General features: G+C 46.6%; 1 protein-coding gene across 1 annotated transcript; it reads left to right on the forward strand.

Moving 5' to 3' along the window:
• Positions 1–935: 935 nt before the first annotated feature.
• Positions 936–13,007, forward strand: LOC310770970 (bromodomain-containing protein 2-like; the record flags this gene model as incomplete). The annotated part of the gene is made up of 7 exons (XM_083663659.1): positions 936–1,235; positions 1,842–1,970; positions 2,145–2,336; positions 6,938–7,200; positions 8,557–8,870; positions 9,745–9,873; positions 12,180–13,007. The coding sequence occupies 7 exons, from the start codon at positions 936–938 to the stop codon at positions 12,308–12,310; spliced, it is 1,458 nt and encodes a 485-aa protein (XP_083519785.1). The 3' UTR covers positions 12,311–13,007.
• Between the last annotated feature and the right edge of the window lie 4,173 nt (positions 13,008–17,180).

Here is a 17,180-nt window from a genome sequence, read left to right on the forward strand (position 1 = left end):
ACTGTGAGACTAGATAGATACGTTTAACGGTAACGTTACGTTAATACCGCTGTCTGTGAGCTGTTTTGGTTGCAGAATATCATGTCTTATCGAGTAGAGAGGTCTGTCTGTGTGTAGTCAGTCAGACAGGGTTCTAATGAAATCAGAGCTTCGTATGACTACTGGCTACTGTAGCCGAATTGAAGGTTTAAAGTGAAGAACAATCTGACGAATAAGTAGCGTTAATTCAGTTAATTAGTCTACTATACCACCAGTTACTACCACAGGTAGTCCCATTTAAAAATGACTTGACAAATGATAGTGAAAGTGACTGTGAATGAACTAGAACTACTACTGTTAAAAAGAAAAGTTAAGGAAATTCAACTTGCTGCAAGACACAATAAAAGCACAATGATACAACTCTAATGACTCCAGTGCCATTTAATATGATGGCCAAGAAGAGAACAGTGGTATTGATTTGTGTAAAAGTGCAAATGGAGCATATTTACTGATGGGATCAAGACGTTTGTACCTGAAACCTTTTATAGCACTGCAACTAACGATTATTTTTTATTATCGATCAATCTCTTATTTTCTCGACTAATCAATTAGTTGTTTGGTCTATAAAATGCCACAAAATGGTGAAAGATGTTGATCACTTTTCCCCCAAAGCCCATTTGACATTCTCAAATGTCTTCTTTTGTCCTGACTAACAGTCCACAACCCAAAGAGAATCAGTGTGCTGTCATAGAGACTAATGAAACCAGAAAATACGGTATTCACATTTAAGAAGCTGGAACAAGATCATGTTTTGTGTCCCCCCCCCCCTCTTAAAAATGAGTTTCAACAATTAATCAGTTATTTAAAAAAAATAGTTGCAGATAAATTTTCTGTCGAACTACTAATCGATTAATCGACTAATAGTTGCAGCTCTACTTAATTAAGTTGACTTGGGGATGGGCCGCGGAGGGGGCATGATGGGTGCCAAAACGCCAATGGGGGGTAGGAGGGTGGTGAGCGGGCGCCCCATCAAGCCTCCTAAGAAGGACTTACCAGATTCCATGCTGCCGCAGACCGTGAGACGCAGCAAGCTGAGCCCGCAGCTGCGCTACTGCAACGGCGTGCTGAAGGAGCTGCTGTCCAAGAAGCACGCAGCGTACGCCTGGCCCTTCTACAAGCCCGTCGACGCCTCCATGCTCGGCCTACACGACTACCACGACATCATCAAGCAGCCCATGGACCTCAGCTCCATCAAGGTACGGCATCATTAGGCCAGTGGTTCTCAAATGGGGGTCCGTGGCACTTTGCCAGGGGGTCCACAACAAGTTTTCAGGAAAAAAAATTTTTTTTATTTTTTTTATTTTTTTGTGTGTGCAAAAGCTTCATAGTTCAACGGAAATATTTTATGCTTTAAATCTAAAATGTGTCATGGATTACATTCTAATCTAACAAACCAATCAATTTAAAAGTCAAATCTGTTACCGTGGAAACAATTAAGCGTAGCCCGAAATCACAAATCAGAATGAGGGGGTCCCCGGTATATTTTCTATCTTGTAACGGGGTCCTTGGCTGAAAAAACATTTGAGAACCTCTGCATTAAGCAGCCCATGGAGCTCAGCTCCATCAAGGTACCGGTCGTGGACAAATACACACAAGTGCAGCAGTGGGAAAGAATGTGAAGATAGCTTCAAGTCATGAAGCTAGTCTTTTAAGTTATTCCCCCTGGCTGCTACAAAAACAAGATTTGATGTGTTAGCATTAAGCATTAAAATATCTCTGTGATTCCAAGCCTTACACAGTGGCAGAGTAGATTAATTTGGAGAGTTTGTTAGCAAGTCTCTCAAATCTCTTCCTGTCTGCAGAGGAAGATGGATGGCAGAGAGTACCGTGAGGCCCAGCAGTTCTCTGCAGACGTCAGACTGATGTTCTCCAACTGCTACAAGTACAACCCCCCTGATCATGATGTGGTGGGCATGGCCAGGAAACTACAGGTAACTCTTTTCCCATTGGATAGGATTGATTTCTTTTTTTATATACAGTATATGATATACTGTACGTAAAAAAGTAATATATATCATATCCAACTCACAGTTTTGCTATTGTTTTCTCCTCATCCCCCAAAATCACCATGCTGTTGTTCCCACCCACCTGTTTCCTCTTTACAGGATGTCTTTGAGTTCTGCTTCGCTAAGATGCCAGACGAGCCGCCGGCGCCCCCCAGCTCCTCCTCTTCCTCCTCCTCCTCCTCTTCCTCGTCAGAGAGCGAGGTCAGCAGCGAGAGCGAGGAGAGCGAGAGCAGCCCCAGCTCCGACTCTGAGGAGGAGAGGGCCAACCGCCTGGCAGAGCTCCAGGAACAGGTGCGTACACGGCAGTGTACACACACACACACACACACACACACACACACACACACACAGACACACACACACACACACACACACACAGACACACACACACACACACACACACACACACACACACACACACACACACACACACAGACACACACGATTCAGATGGACACACTCATATTCACGCACATTCTAAATTTCCCCCAGCTGACTTCCTGTTGCAGTGTTTGCTGGTACAATAACTGACAGGATATACGATATATATATATATATATATATATATATATATATATATATATATATATATATATATATATATATATATATATATATATATATATATATATTGTAACGTGTTCAGGTAATCCAAGTATTACCTGTAATGTGATGTGCAACCTAAGTGTCTGGATCGCAGCTAGGAACTGATGTGTGTGGGTGTGTTCCTAGGGGGAAGGGGATATATGTGACCAGCGGCCGGGGCGGAAGCCAGTCAGTGCCATGCGGGCGAGCAGACCGGTTGTTGTGTCTAGAGCTAGCGGTGTGAAGCTAGCTGCTAGGAGCTAAAGAAGCCTGTGAATAAAGAACCTGTACCAACTACAACTCTCCGTTCTTTAGCGTATCACCGATACGCTACATTGGTGTCAGACAGTAAAGCGGTAACGCCTCTGATTCGGCCGGGAGAGGAGAGAGTGAGGAGGAACGACGGAGAAAGTGCGGAATGGAGCGGCTAAAGATGAAAAGGGAGGTGGAAGAGTCTGAAGCCTCGGTGTATCCGGAGAATAGGGGGGAATACAGACGGATGAAGGAGGAATACAGACTGATGAGGGAGAACCTCGGGCGGGAGGAGAGCGGAGCCGAGCCGGGCCCCGCTGGCAGACAGGCGGGGAGTGACGAGGCTGAAGCACGGCACGCGACGGCGGGGGATGGCGCCCGCAGAACCAGGAAGGACGTGCTCGTCCCGAAATACAACGGTAAAGGCGAGTGGGAGGCATACTGCAAGCAGTTTGAGGAGGCTGCAGAATGGAATGGCTGGACGAGAAGGGAGAGAGCCAGCCATCTCGTGATGTCCCTCGAGGGCGAGGCTACGGCGTGCGTGTCGGCAATAGCGGATACAAAGGACTTGGATGTGGTGATGGGGGCCCTGCGGAGACGCTTCGGACGATGTGAAGAGCAGGCCATCGTAGCCGCGGAACTGTGTAACAGACGCAGACGGCAGGGTGAGTCGCTGCGTGCACTGGCAACAGACATTGAGACTCTCAGCCGGCGCGCATACAGCCAGCTACCGACGGAGGCGCTGGATGGGTTAGCCCTAAGCTACTTTGTCCAGGCCATCGAGCCACGGGGTCTAAGCCAGAAGGTAACGCTGGGACATCCAAAAACACTGGGAGCAGCGCTGGAGTTGGCGCTGGAGATAGAGACAGTAGAAGGCTGGGATAAGAGCAGCGGCATAATGGAGGCCGCCCCAGTGGTGAGAATGGCAGCGGAGAGCCAGCTACAAGAAGAGCCAGCGTGGAAGACGGCCTTGGCAGAGCAAGGCAACATGGTGAAAGAGCAAGGCAACATGGTGAAAGAGCTATCTGAGTCGGTGCGCCAGTTAACAGAACAACTGCTCCGAAGCGCGACCCTGCAGCCCACCCCACGAGACAATACCGGGGCCAGGGGGCCCGGGGCCATGCGCTGCTGGACCTGTGGACGCCCCGGGCATCGGGCCAGAGAGTGCCGCGGAGGAGCGTGGAACCAGGGAAACGGCGCGGGGCCCGTCTAAGAGGGGCGAGACGGGCCCCCTACGTCATATTCCCTATGGCCACGTCACCGTTGGAGGGGGCCCAGCGGTACAGACGGGGAGGTGGGGCGTCGCCTTCCCCCGAAGCAGACGACATCGCCGGCGCTGTCAACATGCAGAACGGGCCGCACACGATGAACGGCTGCCATGTTCAGGTCCGCCTGCAAGGGAAGCCCTGTGTCGCCCTGGTGGACACGGGGTGTACGGCAACGCTGGTGAACTACAACATGATGCCAGAGGGAGCGCTTCTGGAGCAGCCAGCGGACCAGCTGCTGAGGACAGTATCCGGTGAGTTGATGCCGATGAGGGGAAGGGGGTCCGTGATGATAACTGTGGGGGGACAGACAGTGAACTTTCCGGTATGGGTAGTAGAGATGGCGGGGCCCTGTATCTTGGGGGAGGACTACTTGACGCTAAACCAATGCACAGTAGACCTAGGGAAGAGCACACTGACGTTTGCAGGGGGGCCGGTAGTCCAGATGGGTCACCCTCCCACCGCTCCAGGGGAGCAACCAAACGTCAATAACATCACTGTATACCGCGTCACAGTTGAGCACGGGCCCCACGCGGAGCCGCAAAAGAGACTGTGTTGGACATGTGGAGAGCCGGGCCACGTGGCGAGGTGGTGCAGAAGCGGTCCCGGGAGACGGACCGGGTATGCGGGACAACGACATGGTCAGCAGGGAGCCTGCTGGGCATGCGGCGAGATTGGACACCTGGCTAGAGAGTGTCAAAAGGCTGTCGGGGACCGGAGGGCAGCGGGAGAAGAGAGACGTGCAGGCGGCGGACAGGTGAGACTCTGCTGGACTTGCCGTTCGCCTGGGCACTTAGCCAGAAACTGCAGTGCGCCCCCCACGGTTGCTGTGCGGAAAGCCGAGGTGGAGAGCGAGTCCGGTTGTGTTCCCCCTGCTGTCCTGAACACGCCATCCCCTGGGGAAGGGGGGCGGGAGGACGACCGAGTGCAGGAGGTGGAGGAAGACGAGGAGGACTGTCCAGATGTGGATCTGGAGGACGACAGAGCGACCATCAAGGATGTCGACGTGAGTGAGTGGAAACGCAGGCAGGCGGAGGACGCAGAGATCGGTCCGGTGCTTGCGTGGGTGGCGGCCGGACGCCGGCCCCCTGTGAAGGAGACTCACATGTTTTCCGGTGCCACGAAAGGACTGTGGAACATGTTTTCCGACCTGCGGCTAGATGAAGACGGGCTGTTGGAGAGAACAGAGCACGGGGAAAAAGGGAGGCAGGCGGTTGTACCCGGTTACCTGCGAGAGTTGGCGCTTAAGGGGGCACACAAGGGCCCTGGTTCCAGTCATTTTGGGCCCGAAGAGACACTCACCCGCATCCGTGGACATTTCTACTGGGGCAAACAAAAGGAGGATGTGCGAAGATACTGCGATGCGTGTGAGGACTGTGGGGCACAGAGGGGGGACCGTGCTGACTTACACTGCAGAGGATTAACCCCACTGGGGGTTGAGCGGGACTAGCGTGCTTCAGGGGGGACAGAAGCTGTAAAAGGGGGGATGGAAATGGGGTTTAAATGAAAAATTAAGAAGTTGCTGGGAAAAGAAAAGTTAAGGAAATGAATGTGTTGAATTTAAATGAATGTGTGAAAAAGAAGGAAATAATGAAAACTAGACATTATGGAGTGCCTAATGGGAAACTAGACATTATGGGGGTACCTAATGGAAAACTAGACATTACGGAGTACCTAATGAAAAACTGAACATTATGACGGGGGTGCTGAAAAGAAAAGACTGGTTGTTGGGGAATTATAATTTGATGTGGTGATGGGAAAAATGTTGTGTTGGTGTGTTTTGGTACAGGGGGATATGTGTGGGTTGTGGGTGTCAATGTGGGCATTGAGCTAATGTTGGGTGAGGAGTATGTAACGTGTTCAGGTAATCCAAGTATTACCTGTAATGTGATGTGCAACCTAAGTGTCTGGATCGCAGCTAGGAACTGATGTGTGTGGGTGTGTTCCTAGGGGGAAGGGGATATATGTGACCAGCGGCCGGGGCGGAAGCCAGTCAGTGCCATGCGGGCGAGCAGACCGGTTGTTGTGTCTAGAGCTAGCGGTGTGAAGCTAGCTGCTAGGAGCTAAAGAAGCCTGTGAATAAAGAACCTGTACCAACTACAACTCTCCGTTCTTTAGCGTATCACCGATACGCTACAATATATATATATATATATATATATTAGGGATGCACGATATATCGGCAATCATATCGGTATCGGCCAGTATCGGCCGATTTTTTTAACATATCGGTCATATCGGTATCGGTCAGATGTTGCAATGTTAATATCGGTTATCATTATCAGCCAAATTCTTCACATTGATATGAAATAATGCAGTAAATCTATGATTTATGGGCTTTTCCAAAGGCTTTGCAAATAAAGAAATGCATAACTTTTTCAAATTCAGTGTTAACATGTGTTTTTCAGTATGTACAAAATGTGATGATCATAAAAATGTGGTTTTATACAGATCATATCGACATCGGTAAATATCGGTTATCGGCCATAACAGCAATGTTAATATCGGTTATCGGCATCGGCCAAAATTTTCATATCGGTGCATCCCTAATATACGATATACGCTAGGTTTCAAACGGTTCCCTAGCAACGCAACAAAACTGTCTCTATCAGGGCAGGGAACTTTTTCATCAGCAAATAGCCCCAGATTGAGTTTCCCATGCAGTCACCTGAACACCATTGCCTGATTGTCATCATTGCCTGCACTAGTGTGCAGTGTGTGTGAAGTCATAACCCGAAGCATTCATTTTTCTATCTCTTTTTTTCCACCTCTCTCTCTGCCTCCCTCCAGCTGAAAGCCGTACACGAGCAGCTCACCGCCCTCTCCCAGGGTCCCATCATCAAGCCCAAGAAGAAGAAAGACAAGAAGGACAAGAAGAAGAAGAAGAAGCCAGAGAAAGAGAAGCACCGGAGGATAGAGGAGGAGCCGGTGCCGATCCGGCCGCCCAAGGCCCCCAAAATCACCAAGACGCCCAAAGCCAAGAGCAACAAGGCAGCGGGGATGCCTCCCGTACAGGGCAAGAAGACACAGGGCAGGAAGAACAACAAGAGCAAGTGAGTGCTGACACCTACTGGACACAGGTGGAATTACTGCTATACGCATAGTAGTGTTATGTTATATGCAGACCAGTAGTTCCCAAATGCTGTGCCTTGAGGCAAGTCCGGGAGTGCCTTGGGATTTTGTGACAACCATACATTATTATTGCAAATATAGCCTAAAACTATACAAAAAGTGGGTGTGTTGCTGCTTTGATGTAGTAATTTTACAAAGTTTAAAATTAATTCCTAAATTATTTTGTTGAATATTTCATGAGTAATATAGTAGTTTGTCCAATTGTATTTTGAATTAGTAAATCAAAGTTTAGAGTGGTAAGAGTGATACCATGCTTGCTATAGATGCTATTTTGCACAGATAATATAGGCGTGCCTTGACATTGTCTTTCCCTTTGTCTTTGGCTTTGCCTGGTCTTTTCTAGACCAGGGGTTTTCAAAGTGGGGGCCTCAGCAAATTAATGGAAGTGCTTAAAATAATCTTTATGGGGAAGGAAATGATTCAGTTACTACAGTATAATTAATAAAGAATATTTTTTAAATTATATTTTATAATTATATTTAGTGTAGTCTTAACAAATATAATTGAATCCTTTCCGTCCACATAAAAATCATATTTGCCATGCCCAATTGTCATCACATTCATTGTAATTTCCCCCTGGTGTGGGTAATACAGTAGTCTGACTCTGGGACAATGTTTATAATATAAAACAGAAAAGAAAATAGTTGAGATACAAATGCATTTAGGTTATTAAAAAGTAAGGGAATATTCTGAGGTTGTATGGATGTGAATTTTTGACATTTTCAATACTATTGTCAGTGGGTTTTTGAAGACATCTTGCAAAGGGGGCCTTGGCATGGAATAGCTTGGGAAGCCCTGATCTAGACCATGTGGAGGTTACTTTGATCATCTTGACTCCAGTGGAAATGAATCCAAACAAACTCCGTCTTGACAAACATCTTTTAAAACAGAATTGGTCTGGGATGCGTGATAGAAAACCAAGCAAAGAGACGAGAGAGGAAAAGATTGTTGTCATGTGAGTCCAGTTTTCCCCGGACAGAGCGCTGCTCACTGCTGTTTAGAAGACAATTTGAACTTAAGATTCAAATCGTCACGTCTTATGGGTCATAGCCAACATCAGAATTGAAGTTGGCCAATATATAGTGAGTCTACACAGCATCTCAATTAGCTGGGAGGGGATGTTTTTTCTTTTGACACTACTTTGTGATTAAGCTGATAAGTACAGCTTCAAGTTACAAATAGCAATTTGAGATTTTGGATATCTTGAAAAAACAAACAGGTATTCTTCTTGTAACAGTCTCTTCCTCCATCCCCCCCCCCCCCTCTCTTTCCCTCAGATCCAAAAAGGGCACGGTGATGCTGAACATGCAGCGCGTGGACCCCGCCGCCATGCTGCCTCACTACGACTCGGACGAGGAGGAGGAGACGGCGCCCATGTCGTACGACGAGAAGCGTCAGCTCAGCCTGGACATCAACAAGCTGCCGGGCGAGAAGCTGGGCCGCGTGGTCTACATCATCCAGGCCCGCGAGCCCTCGCTCCGCGACACCAACCCCGAGGAGATCGAGATCGACTTCGAGACGCTGAAGCCGTCCACGCTGCGCGAGCTGGAGAGATACGTCATGACGTGTCTGAGGAAGAAACCCCGCAACGGTACGTGTGATCGGACGTAGGAGGACTTTGCAGCACAAAACCCTCCTCGTGCAAGTAACAAGTCACAGTAAAGAAGATGCTAAATTGTAGCTGTGATGCATTCAGGTACCTCTGTATGGTACGTGTGATTGGACGAACGCTCTTGTTCGTCCAATCAGGGAAAAAAAACATTTGATGCCTACAATAGGCCATGCAGCGGCTGAATCTGCCTTTGTTTTGGATTTACAACGGTTAGTTTAAAAGATCGTACACGAGTTTCGGGAGACGGCGAGTCGTGCTGCACGAATCTCATTTGCATAAATTGGACGCAAGCTCAACTTTATGCAAAGGAGGAGTGGTCTCTCGAAACACCCCGCCTCGCTCCACGATGCATTATGCCAACATTTTCTTGTTTAAAAAAATACATCGATGAGAAAATCAGCTTTCTTCATCATTTCTCTCTGACAGCAGCAGTATGTCATATGCTGGATACTACCGTACTATGAATGTATACATCTTAAGCCAAAGTTGATGATGCATTTAGAACTTTGCAACACAAAATCCTCCTCATGCAAGTAACAAGTCACAGTAAAGATGTTAAATTGTAGCTGTGATGCATTCAGGTACCTCTGTGTAACCCAGGTCCTCTGTTCTCTGTGCATGTAGCTGTGATGCATTCAGGTACCTCTGTGTAACCCAGATCCTCTGTTCTCTGTGCATGTAGCTGTGAGGCATTCAGGTACCTCTGTGTAACCCAGGTCCTCTGTTCTCTGTGCATGTAGCTGTGAGGCATTCAGGTACCTCTGTGTAACCCAGGTCCTCTGTTCTCTGTGCATGTAGCTGTGAGGCATTCAGGTACCTCTGTGTAACAGTCCTCTGTTCTCTGTGCATGTAGCGAGTAAGAAGGGCGGCGCTGGCAAGTCGCGTGAAGAGCTAGCTCTGGAGAAGCAGCTGGAGTTGGAGAGAAGGCTGCTCGACGTCAGCGGACAGCTCAACTCGGGAAAGAAGCCGACTAAAGCCAAACGTAAGTCATCCGTGCTGCCGTCTATACGGTGTTATGGGCCCTACGCAATCACTCCATCAACATGTTGATATGCAGTAGGCCAGATCACTCCATCAACATGTTGATATGCAGTAGGCCAGATCACTCCATCAACATGTTGATATGCAGTAGGTCAGATCACTCCATCAACATGTTGATATGCAGTAGGTCAGATCACTCCATCAACATGTTGATATGCAGTAGGCCAGATCACTCCATCAACATGTTGATATGCAGTAGGCCAGATCACTCCATCAACATGTTGATATACAGTAGGTCAGATCACTCCATCAACATGTTGATATGCAGTAGGCCAGATCACTCCATCAACATGTTGATATGCAGTAGGCCAGATCACTCCATCAACATGTTGATATGCAGTAGGCCAGATCACTCCATCAACATGTTGATATGCAGTAGGCCAGATCACTCCATCAACATGTTGATATGCAGTAGGCCAGATCACTCCATCAACATGTTGATATGCAGTAGGTCAGATCACTCCATCAACATGTTGATATGCAGTAGGCCAGATCACTCCATCAACATGTTGATATGCAGTAGGCCAGATCACTCCATCAACATGTTGATATGCAGTAGGCCAGATCACTCCATCAACATGTTGATATGCAGTAGGCCAGATCACTCCATCAACATGTTGATATACAGTAGGTCAGATCACTCCATCAAGATGTTGATATGCAGTAGGCCAGATCACTCCATCAACATGTTGATATGCAGTAGGCCAGATCACTCCATCAACATGTTGATATGCAGTAGGCCAGATCACTCCATCAACATGTTGATATGCAGTAGGCCAGATCACTCCATCAACATGTTGATATGCAGTAGGCCAGATCACTCCATCAACATGTTGATATGCAGTAGGTCAGATCACTCCATCAACATGTTGATATGCAGTAGGCCAGATCACTCCATCAACATGTTGATATGCAGTAGGCCAGATCACTCCATCAACATGTTGATATGCAGTAGGCCAGATCACTCCATCAACATGTTGATATGCAGTAGGCCAGATCACTCCATCAACATGTTGATATGCAGTAGGCCAGATCACTCCATCAACATGTTGATATGCAGTAGGCCAGATCACTCCATCAACATGTTGATATGCAGTAGGCCAGATCACTCCATCAACATGTTGATATGCAGTAGGCCAGATCACTCCATCAACATGTTGATATGCAGTAGGCCAGATCACTCCATCAACATGTTGATATGCAGTAGGTCAGATCACTCCATCAACATGTTGATATGCAGTAGGCCAGTAGGCCAGGGGTTTTCAAAGTCTGAGACTGTGGGCCTCCCTCCAGACAAAGCTTGGAAAAGGGTCCCCATCTCGCTCAATTCCTGGATGTCTATGGAATCATGATCCCATCATAGACACTCAACAATTGTGCCAAGATAGCCTGACATTCCTGTTTGACATCCTTCAGACTCCACCAAATATATAATAAAAAAGGTCGGTCTGAAGACAGTTATTATTAGTTTATTATTTATTCTATGTGATCTCCTTTTGATAACTTAATGTAATAACTAAAAATTTTCGAGCCTCCGTCCCGATACCTTAGTACAGGGGTGGACAAACTTTTTTGGTTGTGGGCCACATACAGAAAAATATAAGGAGTCGCGGGCCAAACAATATTAAGCGCGGCAGTTTTTGCGGCAAAATAATTTGGCCAGAAAACCCTTGTGCCATCAAAAATTTAATTTCTACCTAAATAAATATATGACACATAGTTTATTGATGTGCTCACCTATTACAATGGGTATTTCTGTACGTTTTCAAATTTTCGTTTCCTGTGCCAACAGGTTGACAGAGATAATTTAACATAACATTAGTATTAAACATTCATTCAGTATTAAAAAAAATTAAAATAAATAGACCAGGTCAGGGTACTCAAGTATAACCCATTTTCAATGGTTTTAAATTTGAAAAAACGAAATGGGGGGGAATTCGTTTTTTCGTTTTCGTTTTCCGTTTTAAACATTAAAACAGAAAAACGGAAAACGTTTTTAGCAAAAAACGGACAGCGGGCCGCAGTTGGCCCGCGGGCCGTAGTTTGGCCACCCCTGCCCTAGTATCTTATAAGATACTATAGATTTTCCCTCAATTTGCAAACAAGTCATTAAACATAGAAATATATTGTTTTTCTCAAATGCAATCGAGTTAATCTGCATAGATCCCATTGATTTGGGCTTTTCTTCATTGTAGCTGCTGTCTGTGCGCTGTGTCTGTGTTGATGATCTGCTTTCGTTTTCTCCAGCAGAGAAGCCCACGGCGACGGAGGCTCACGCCCAGCCGTCGCGCCTCAGCGCCAGCAGCTCCTCCTCGGACTCCTCCTCCTCCTCCTCTTCGTCCTCGTCCTCCGACACAAGCGAATCGGACTCCGGCTGAGACGAGGGGAGGAGGAGGGGTTTCCTGACTCGACGGGTCAAGTGTGTCGGCACCCTGGAAGCACGGATTCCCACCGAGCGGACTGAACTGTAGTGAGCTATACTGACGACGGGGCGGGTCAGACCAGGCCCACAGCTAGCTGGTCCGACTCGGCAGCGTGAAGCAGACAGATGGCGCTCTCCCTGCGCTCGGCCTGCTCATCCATTCCTGTCCCTGGACGCAGAAAGAACCAGGATGGATGGATGGATGGATGGAGAGAGAGAGAGAGAGACATTGAAAAGTCCTCTCGTTCTCTGGAGAAGCTGGACTTGTCGGGCAGAGCGAGGGATGCTCCATCTCCTGCCAGTGAAGAAGACGATGGAGGGATATGGGTGCTAGAGCCAGAACGGGTCTTATTTCTGGACATGTTTTCCCTTCTTACCGTACCCCCTTGTCTTTACGCTGTATAGATGATTTGTACAGTTAAATAAATATCTATTTTTCTTTTATAAAGAAGCATTTTAAGGAGCTAATTTATTCCCTCGTTCTGGGAAAGTTGAACTGGCGTGGGCGGACTTGTGTTTTAGTTCTCGTTTCTTTCTTTTTACAACGAGGGTGGAGAGGGAAACAGGTGTGTGTTTCTGTCTGTCTTTTGTGTGTGTGCGTCTGTGATGATATGTGTGTTATGTATGTCTGAGTGAATGCGTTTGCGTGTGTGTGTGTGTGTGTGTGTGTGTCTGTCTGTGATGATATGTGTGTTATGTATGTCTGAGTGAATGCGTTTGCATGTGTGTGTGTGTGAGCAACCCGTCCTCACTCCCAACCACATTTGGTCAAGAACCGTTGCCGTCATTTGCCGCTGAGGCAGGTCGCCCCCTCCTGTCAGACATCGGCGTTGCGGGCGAGTCGACCGCTGGAGGCCTCCTAACGGCGACCTCCAGCGGTCTCGAACGTAACGAGAGTGATGTTTAATGATGTCAGTCGCCCCAGAGAGAAGGGGTGGAAGTAGCTGTGAGTATAGAGGGGTCCTGACCAAACGTCCGTTTGTGACACTTTGGCAGTGAGTGTGTGTTGGTGTGTTTGTGACAGGTTGACAGTGAGTGTGTGTTAAGTGTGTTTGTGACAGGTTGACAGTGAGTGTGTGTTTGTGACAGGTTGACAGTGAGTGTGTGTTAGTGTGTGTGTGAGTGAGATCCAGCACCACAAGTGCAGCCTTGTGAAGTTCCTCATTAGTCTTGACGCAGGCGTTGAAAAGCAGTCTGCATACAGAAGCACCTTGGCTCAGTAGAATACAGAACACACGCAATACAGAGGAGCTGGCAAACATCCCTGTTGTACATCTGCATACTTGTGTACTACAATGTACTACTTAAACTGCATCCTTGTGTACTCATGTACTTCTCTGAAAGGGTTTGGCCACTGTACAGAAGTGTGACATAGTTATTTAGGTGGAATATATTTCTGTTCTTATGTTGGCCGTTTCTTTTTCGCCCTGACCTTTTCTACTTCTCTGTAAAAAAAAAACGTGTGTTGCTTTTTTCTTCTCCTTGTGACCAATCTGCTAATAAATTGTGAGGACGCGTCTTGTCCACTCACCCGTGCCCAAACACCACCTTGGTTCTTCTTTTGATTTCTTTTGTGGTTGGTTCAAGTTTTGGTTTTGTACGTTAGTCTCACAAGCAATATTTGATACGAGTCTTTTAACGTTGAAACAAAACAAAGTTTTGTTGGTTCTTACATTTTGAGCTTTTATTGAACTTTAAACCGTGTAGTAGGTGCTGGCTTGGTTTCCTGTGGGGCCAACATGACTTCTGAACGGCGTCGTCGTGTTGCCATAGCAAATGATGGCAAACAACCTTTTCTTCAAACAATTTGGCCTTTGACAACTATGGCAGCTGCAAGTTGATCTCAGTTTTAATGAATTGAGTCTTGTTTGAGAGTAAGTTTATCTCTGTTTTAATTGAGTCTTGTTTAAGAGTTAAGTTTCCTTGTTTGTTGTGGGATGATCCTAAAGTAACACCAGGTTGGGAGGTTATCAGCAGGAACATTTGGCTGTGGCTCGTTAACTTCTCTGTTATAAAAGCCACTCTGGCAGATAATATGCCCGTCTTTCTAACAAAACAAAAAGTAAGTTGGCTGGTGAAATAATTTAAATATTTTAAATTTGGGTTCCTCCAGCCTCTTTGAGCAGAATGATCGTTTCCTGCCCTGAGTAACAATGATGCACTGTTTGTTTTGGCGGTACTACTAAACTAAGTTTGTGTGTATCTAGGTTTTCTTTGTTTTAGCATTCATGGCTTGAGATTGGGTTGTTTGTGTGTGAAACGAGAGAGTATTTATTGAGGAATTGGAATGGAGATCAAACTGATCGTCTGCTTTGAAGAAATCTGTACAGATTGAGCAGTCAGGATGCTAGAAGTGTACATATTTTACAGTCTTCACATTCGGAGCATGTTTTCTTTTCTTTTTTTTCTTTTTCTTTCAGTAACTTAGTGGAGACTTTTCTTACCCAGCTTGAGATTTTCTTTATTCTAAGACAGAATACTCTGTCAGAGAACTGTCAGTCTTACTTTTCTGAAGTTTGTCAGAAATGGAAATGCCTCTGTACTTGACTCCACCATTCTCCTGAACACCTGTACATAAATAAACTGAGAAACGTTCATCTTTTTCACCGACTGGCTGTCTGGCTTTTTATTTTTTATTTAGAGATTGTACATTTTTGACATAATATTCAGAGATCTGAGAATGAAATGACAGGAGTGTCAATCCAAAAATGAAAAAATGTGACGAATGAAAACAATTGCTCTATTCTGACGGAAACGCACACTCGTGGGAAACTGAAGTTGTCCGTTGACAAACTGGGAACCTGTTTGAGTCTCTAGATTTGAGACTTTTTCTCCATTTTGATATAGGCCTAGTGTTTTGATAATTAACTCTTAATATAAAGTATTCTGTGAACAGATAAACAGATAGGACCCAAGAAAGCTGTTAGGTCGAGTCTAGAGGAACCAGTGATGTTGAATGTTAAAATATTCAGGCTGGCTGCTGAGTTAAAAACACACCCACTACTTCCTCCTGGCTGGTCTCTGTCTCTGAGGAAGTGATTGATACAAGCTGGACGGCTGCAGTGATTTTGGACGGTTGACATGATTATGGTTGATACAGGAACATGATGTACCTGATCCCTTCCTGTAGCACCTGTAACTGTTTTTTGACGTAGTTTTCTCCGCCAATCACATACATGCATTTTCCAACGTGGTCCCCAACAACCAATCACAGCACCACTTTCGGCCATTTAACTCTTGCAGGTTCTTATTTAAATAGTCTGCACCAGCCAGAGAGAGAGAGAGCAAACAACGAACAAACAAAGCAAACTACTGACTGACAACCCAGTGTGGAGCACGTTTCTCAGAGAGGTTAGCAAATCCTACAAGCTAAAAGACAAAACATTGCATTCACTTGTGGATTTAATCCCACGTGGTCACTGGGCGCCATCTGCTGGCCGTAAGGTGTCAGGGCATACTGGAGGGTGCTGCTTTGCCGGCCTGCAGAGTTGTCCATGGTGACTGGCCCTGAATGTGGCCAGTTCAGGTAGGCTACTGAGCGATGCTGCTCCAGTCTACTGTCATATACACACAGTGTGTGTGTGTGTGTGTGTGTGTGTGTGTGTGTACTCTGTAGTGTCTGTAGGATCATATTTAGGTGATTTTAAAAACTTCCCCAATACGATTACTTCAGACTTTTTTCTCTCATTTATAACACTAGGTATCTTGCGCGCTATGCGCGTTCGATTCCTATGCGGATTCCTAGGCTCGCCCGCTGCGCGGTCTCACCCTGGCTGCTCCTTGATGGCATACTTCAGGTATGCTGGATCACCTGTCCTGGAGCTGGCAACATATAGCTGTCCATGGCTGAAGACGGGGGTCTGAAGCCAGACTCCCACTTCTTTCAGTGTCTGCCCCTGGGACTTGATTTTACTCTTATGACATCACTGATGACATCATCAGGGGGACATTATTACATCACTGATGACATCATCACTGGGCCCTTTGTATGTGTGTGTGTGTGTGTGTGTGTGTGTGTGTGTGTGTGTGTGTGTGTGTGTGTGCGTGTGTGTGTGAGTGAATTTATGACATCACTGATTATGTCATCAGTGGGACAGACACAGACAGACAAACAAACAAACAGAGCCCTAGCTCCCTTTTTAATGTCACAGTGGGACAATCACAGTGGGACAGACACACAGAGCCCGGGATTTATGACATCATAGATGATGTCACAGTGGGATTTATGACATCACTGATGATGTCACAGTGGGACACACATAGCCCAAGTTCCCATTTATGGTGGGGATGGTGGGGATATATAGATATATAGATATACATGTATAGATAGATAGACAGATAGACAGATAGATAGATATTGAGGACACAAAAATCCAGTTTGTTTTTGTTGCAATGAGTGAGAGGTTGACCCACATTTTGTGCTAAATAAAATACTCTCGTAACGGACAAGCCCGTCTTTTATTGTCACACGAACACCACAACACATGCATGCGGCCACAACACACTCATGCTGACGGTGGCCGGTGAAAAGTGGTCGCTTTCTCGTACAGCGCCCGGGGACCAACTTCGGATGTTGTCGTCACTGGTCGGATGACGATGACGATCTGATTTTCTGCATGTTTTTAGTGGGGGGGTTATATACGGAGGAACCCCCTGGGGGAGCACGGGGAGAACATGCAAACTCCACACAGAGAGAAAGGCCCTTACGACGAGATAACCCACCTGGGCAGTAGGCACTGAAGATATGGGGGGGAAACACAACCACAGCGCCCAGTGTCCCAGGCGAGAATCAAACTCAGGACCTTCTGACTGTGAGGCGACAGCGC

Source organism: Poromitra crassiceps (assembly GCF_964638095.1).
Source record: "Poromitra crassiceps genome assembly, contig: HAP1_SCAFFOLD_281, whole genome shotgun sequence".
NCBI classification, from domain to species: Eukaryota; Metazoa; Chordata; class Actinopteri; order Beryciformes; family Melamphaidae; genus Poromitra; species Poromitra crassiceps.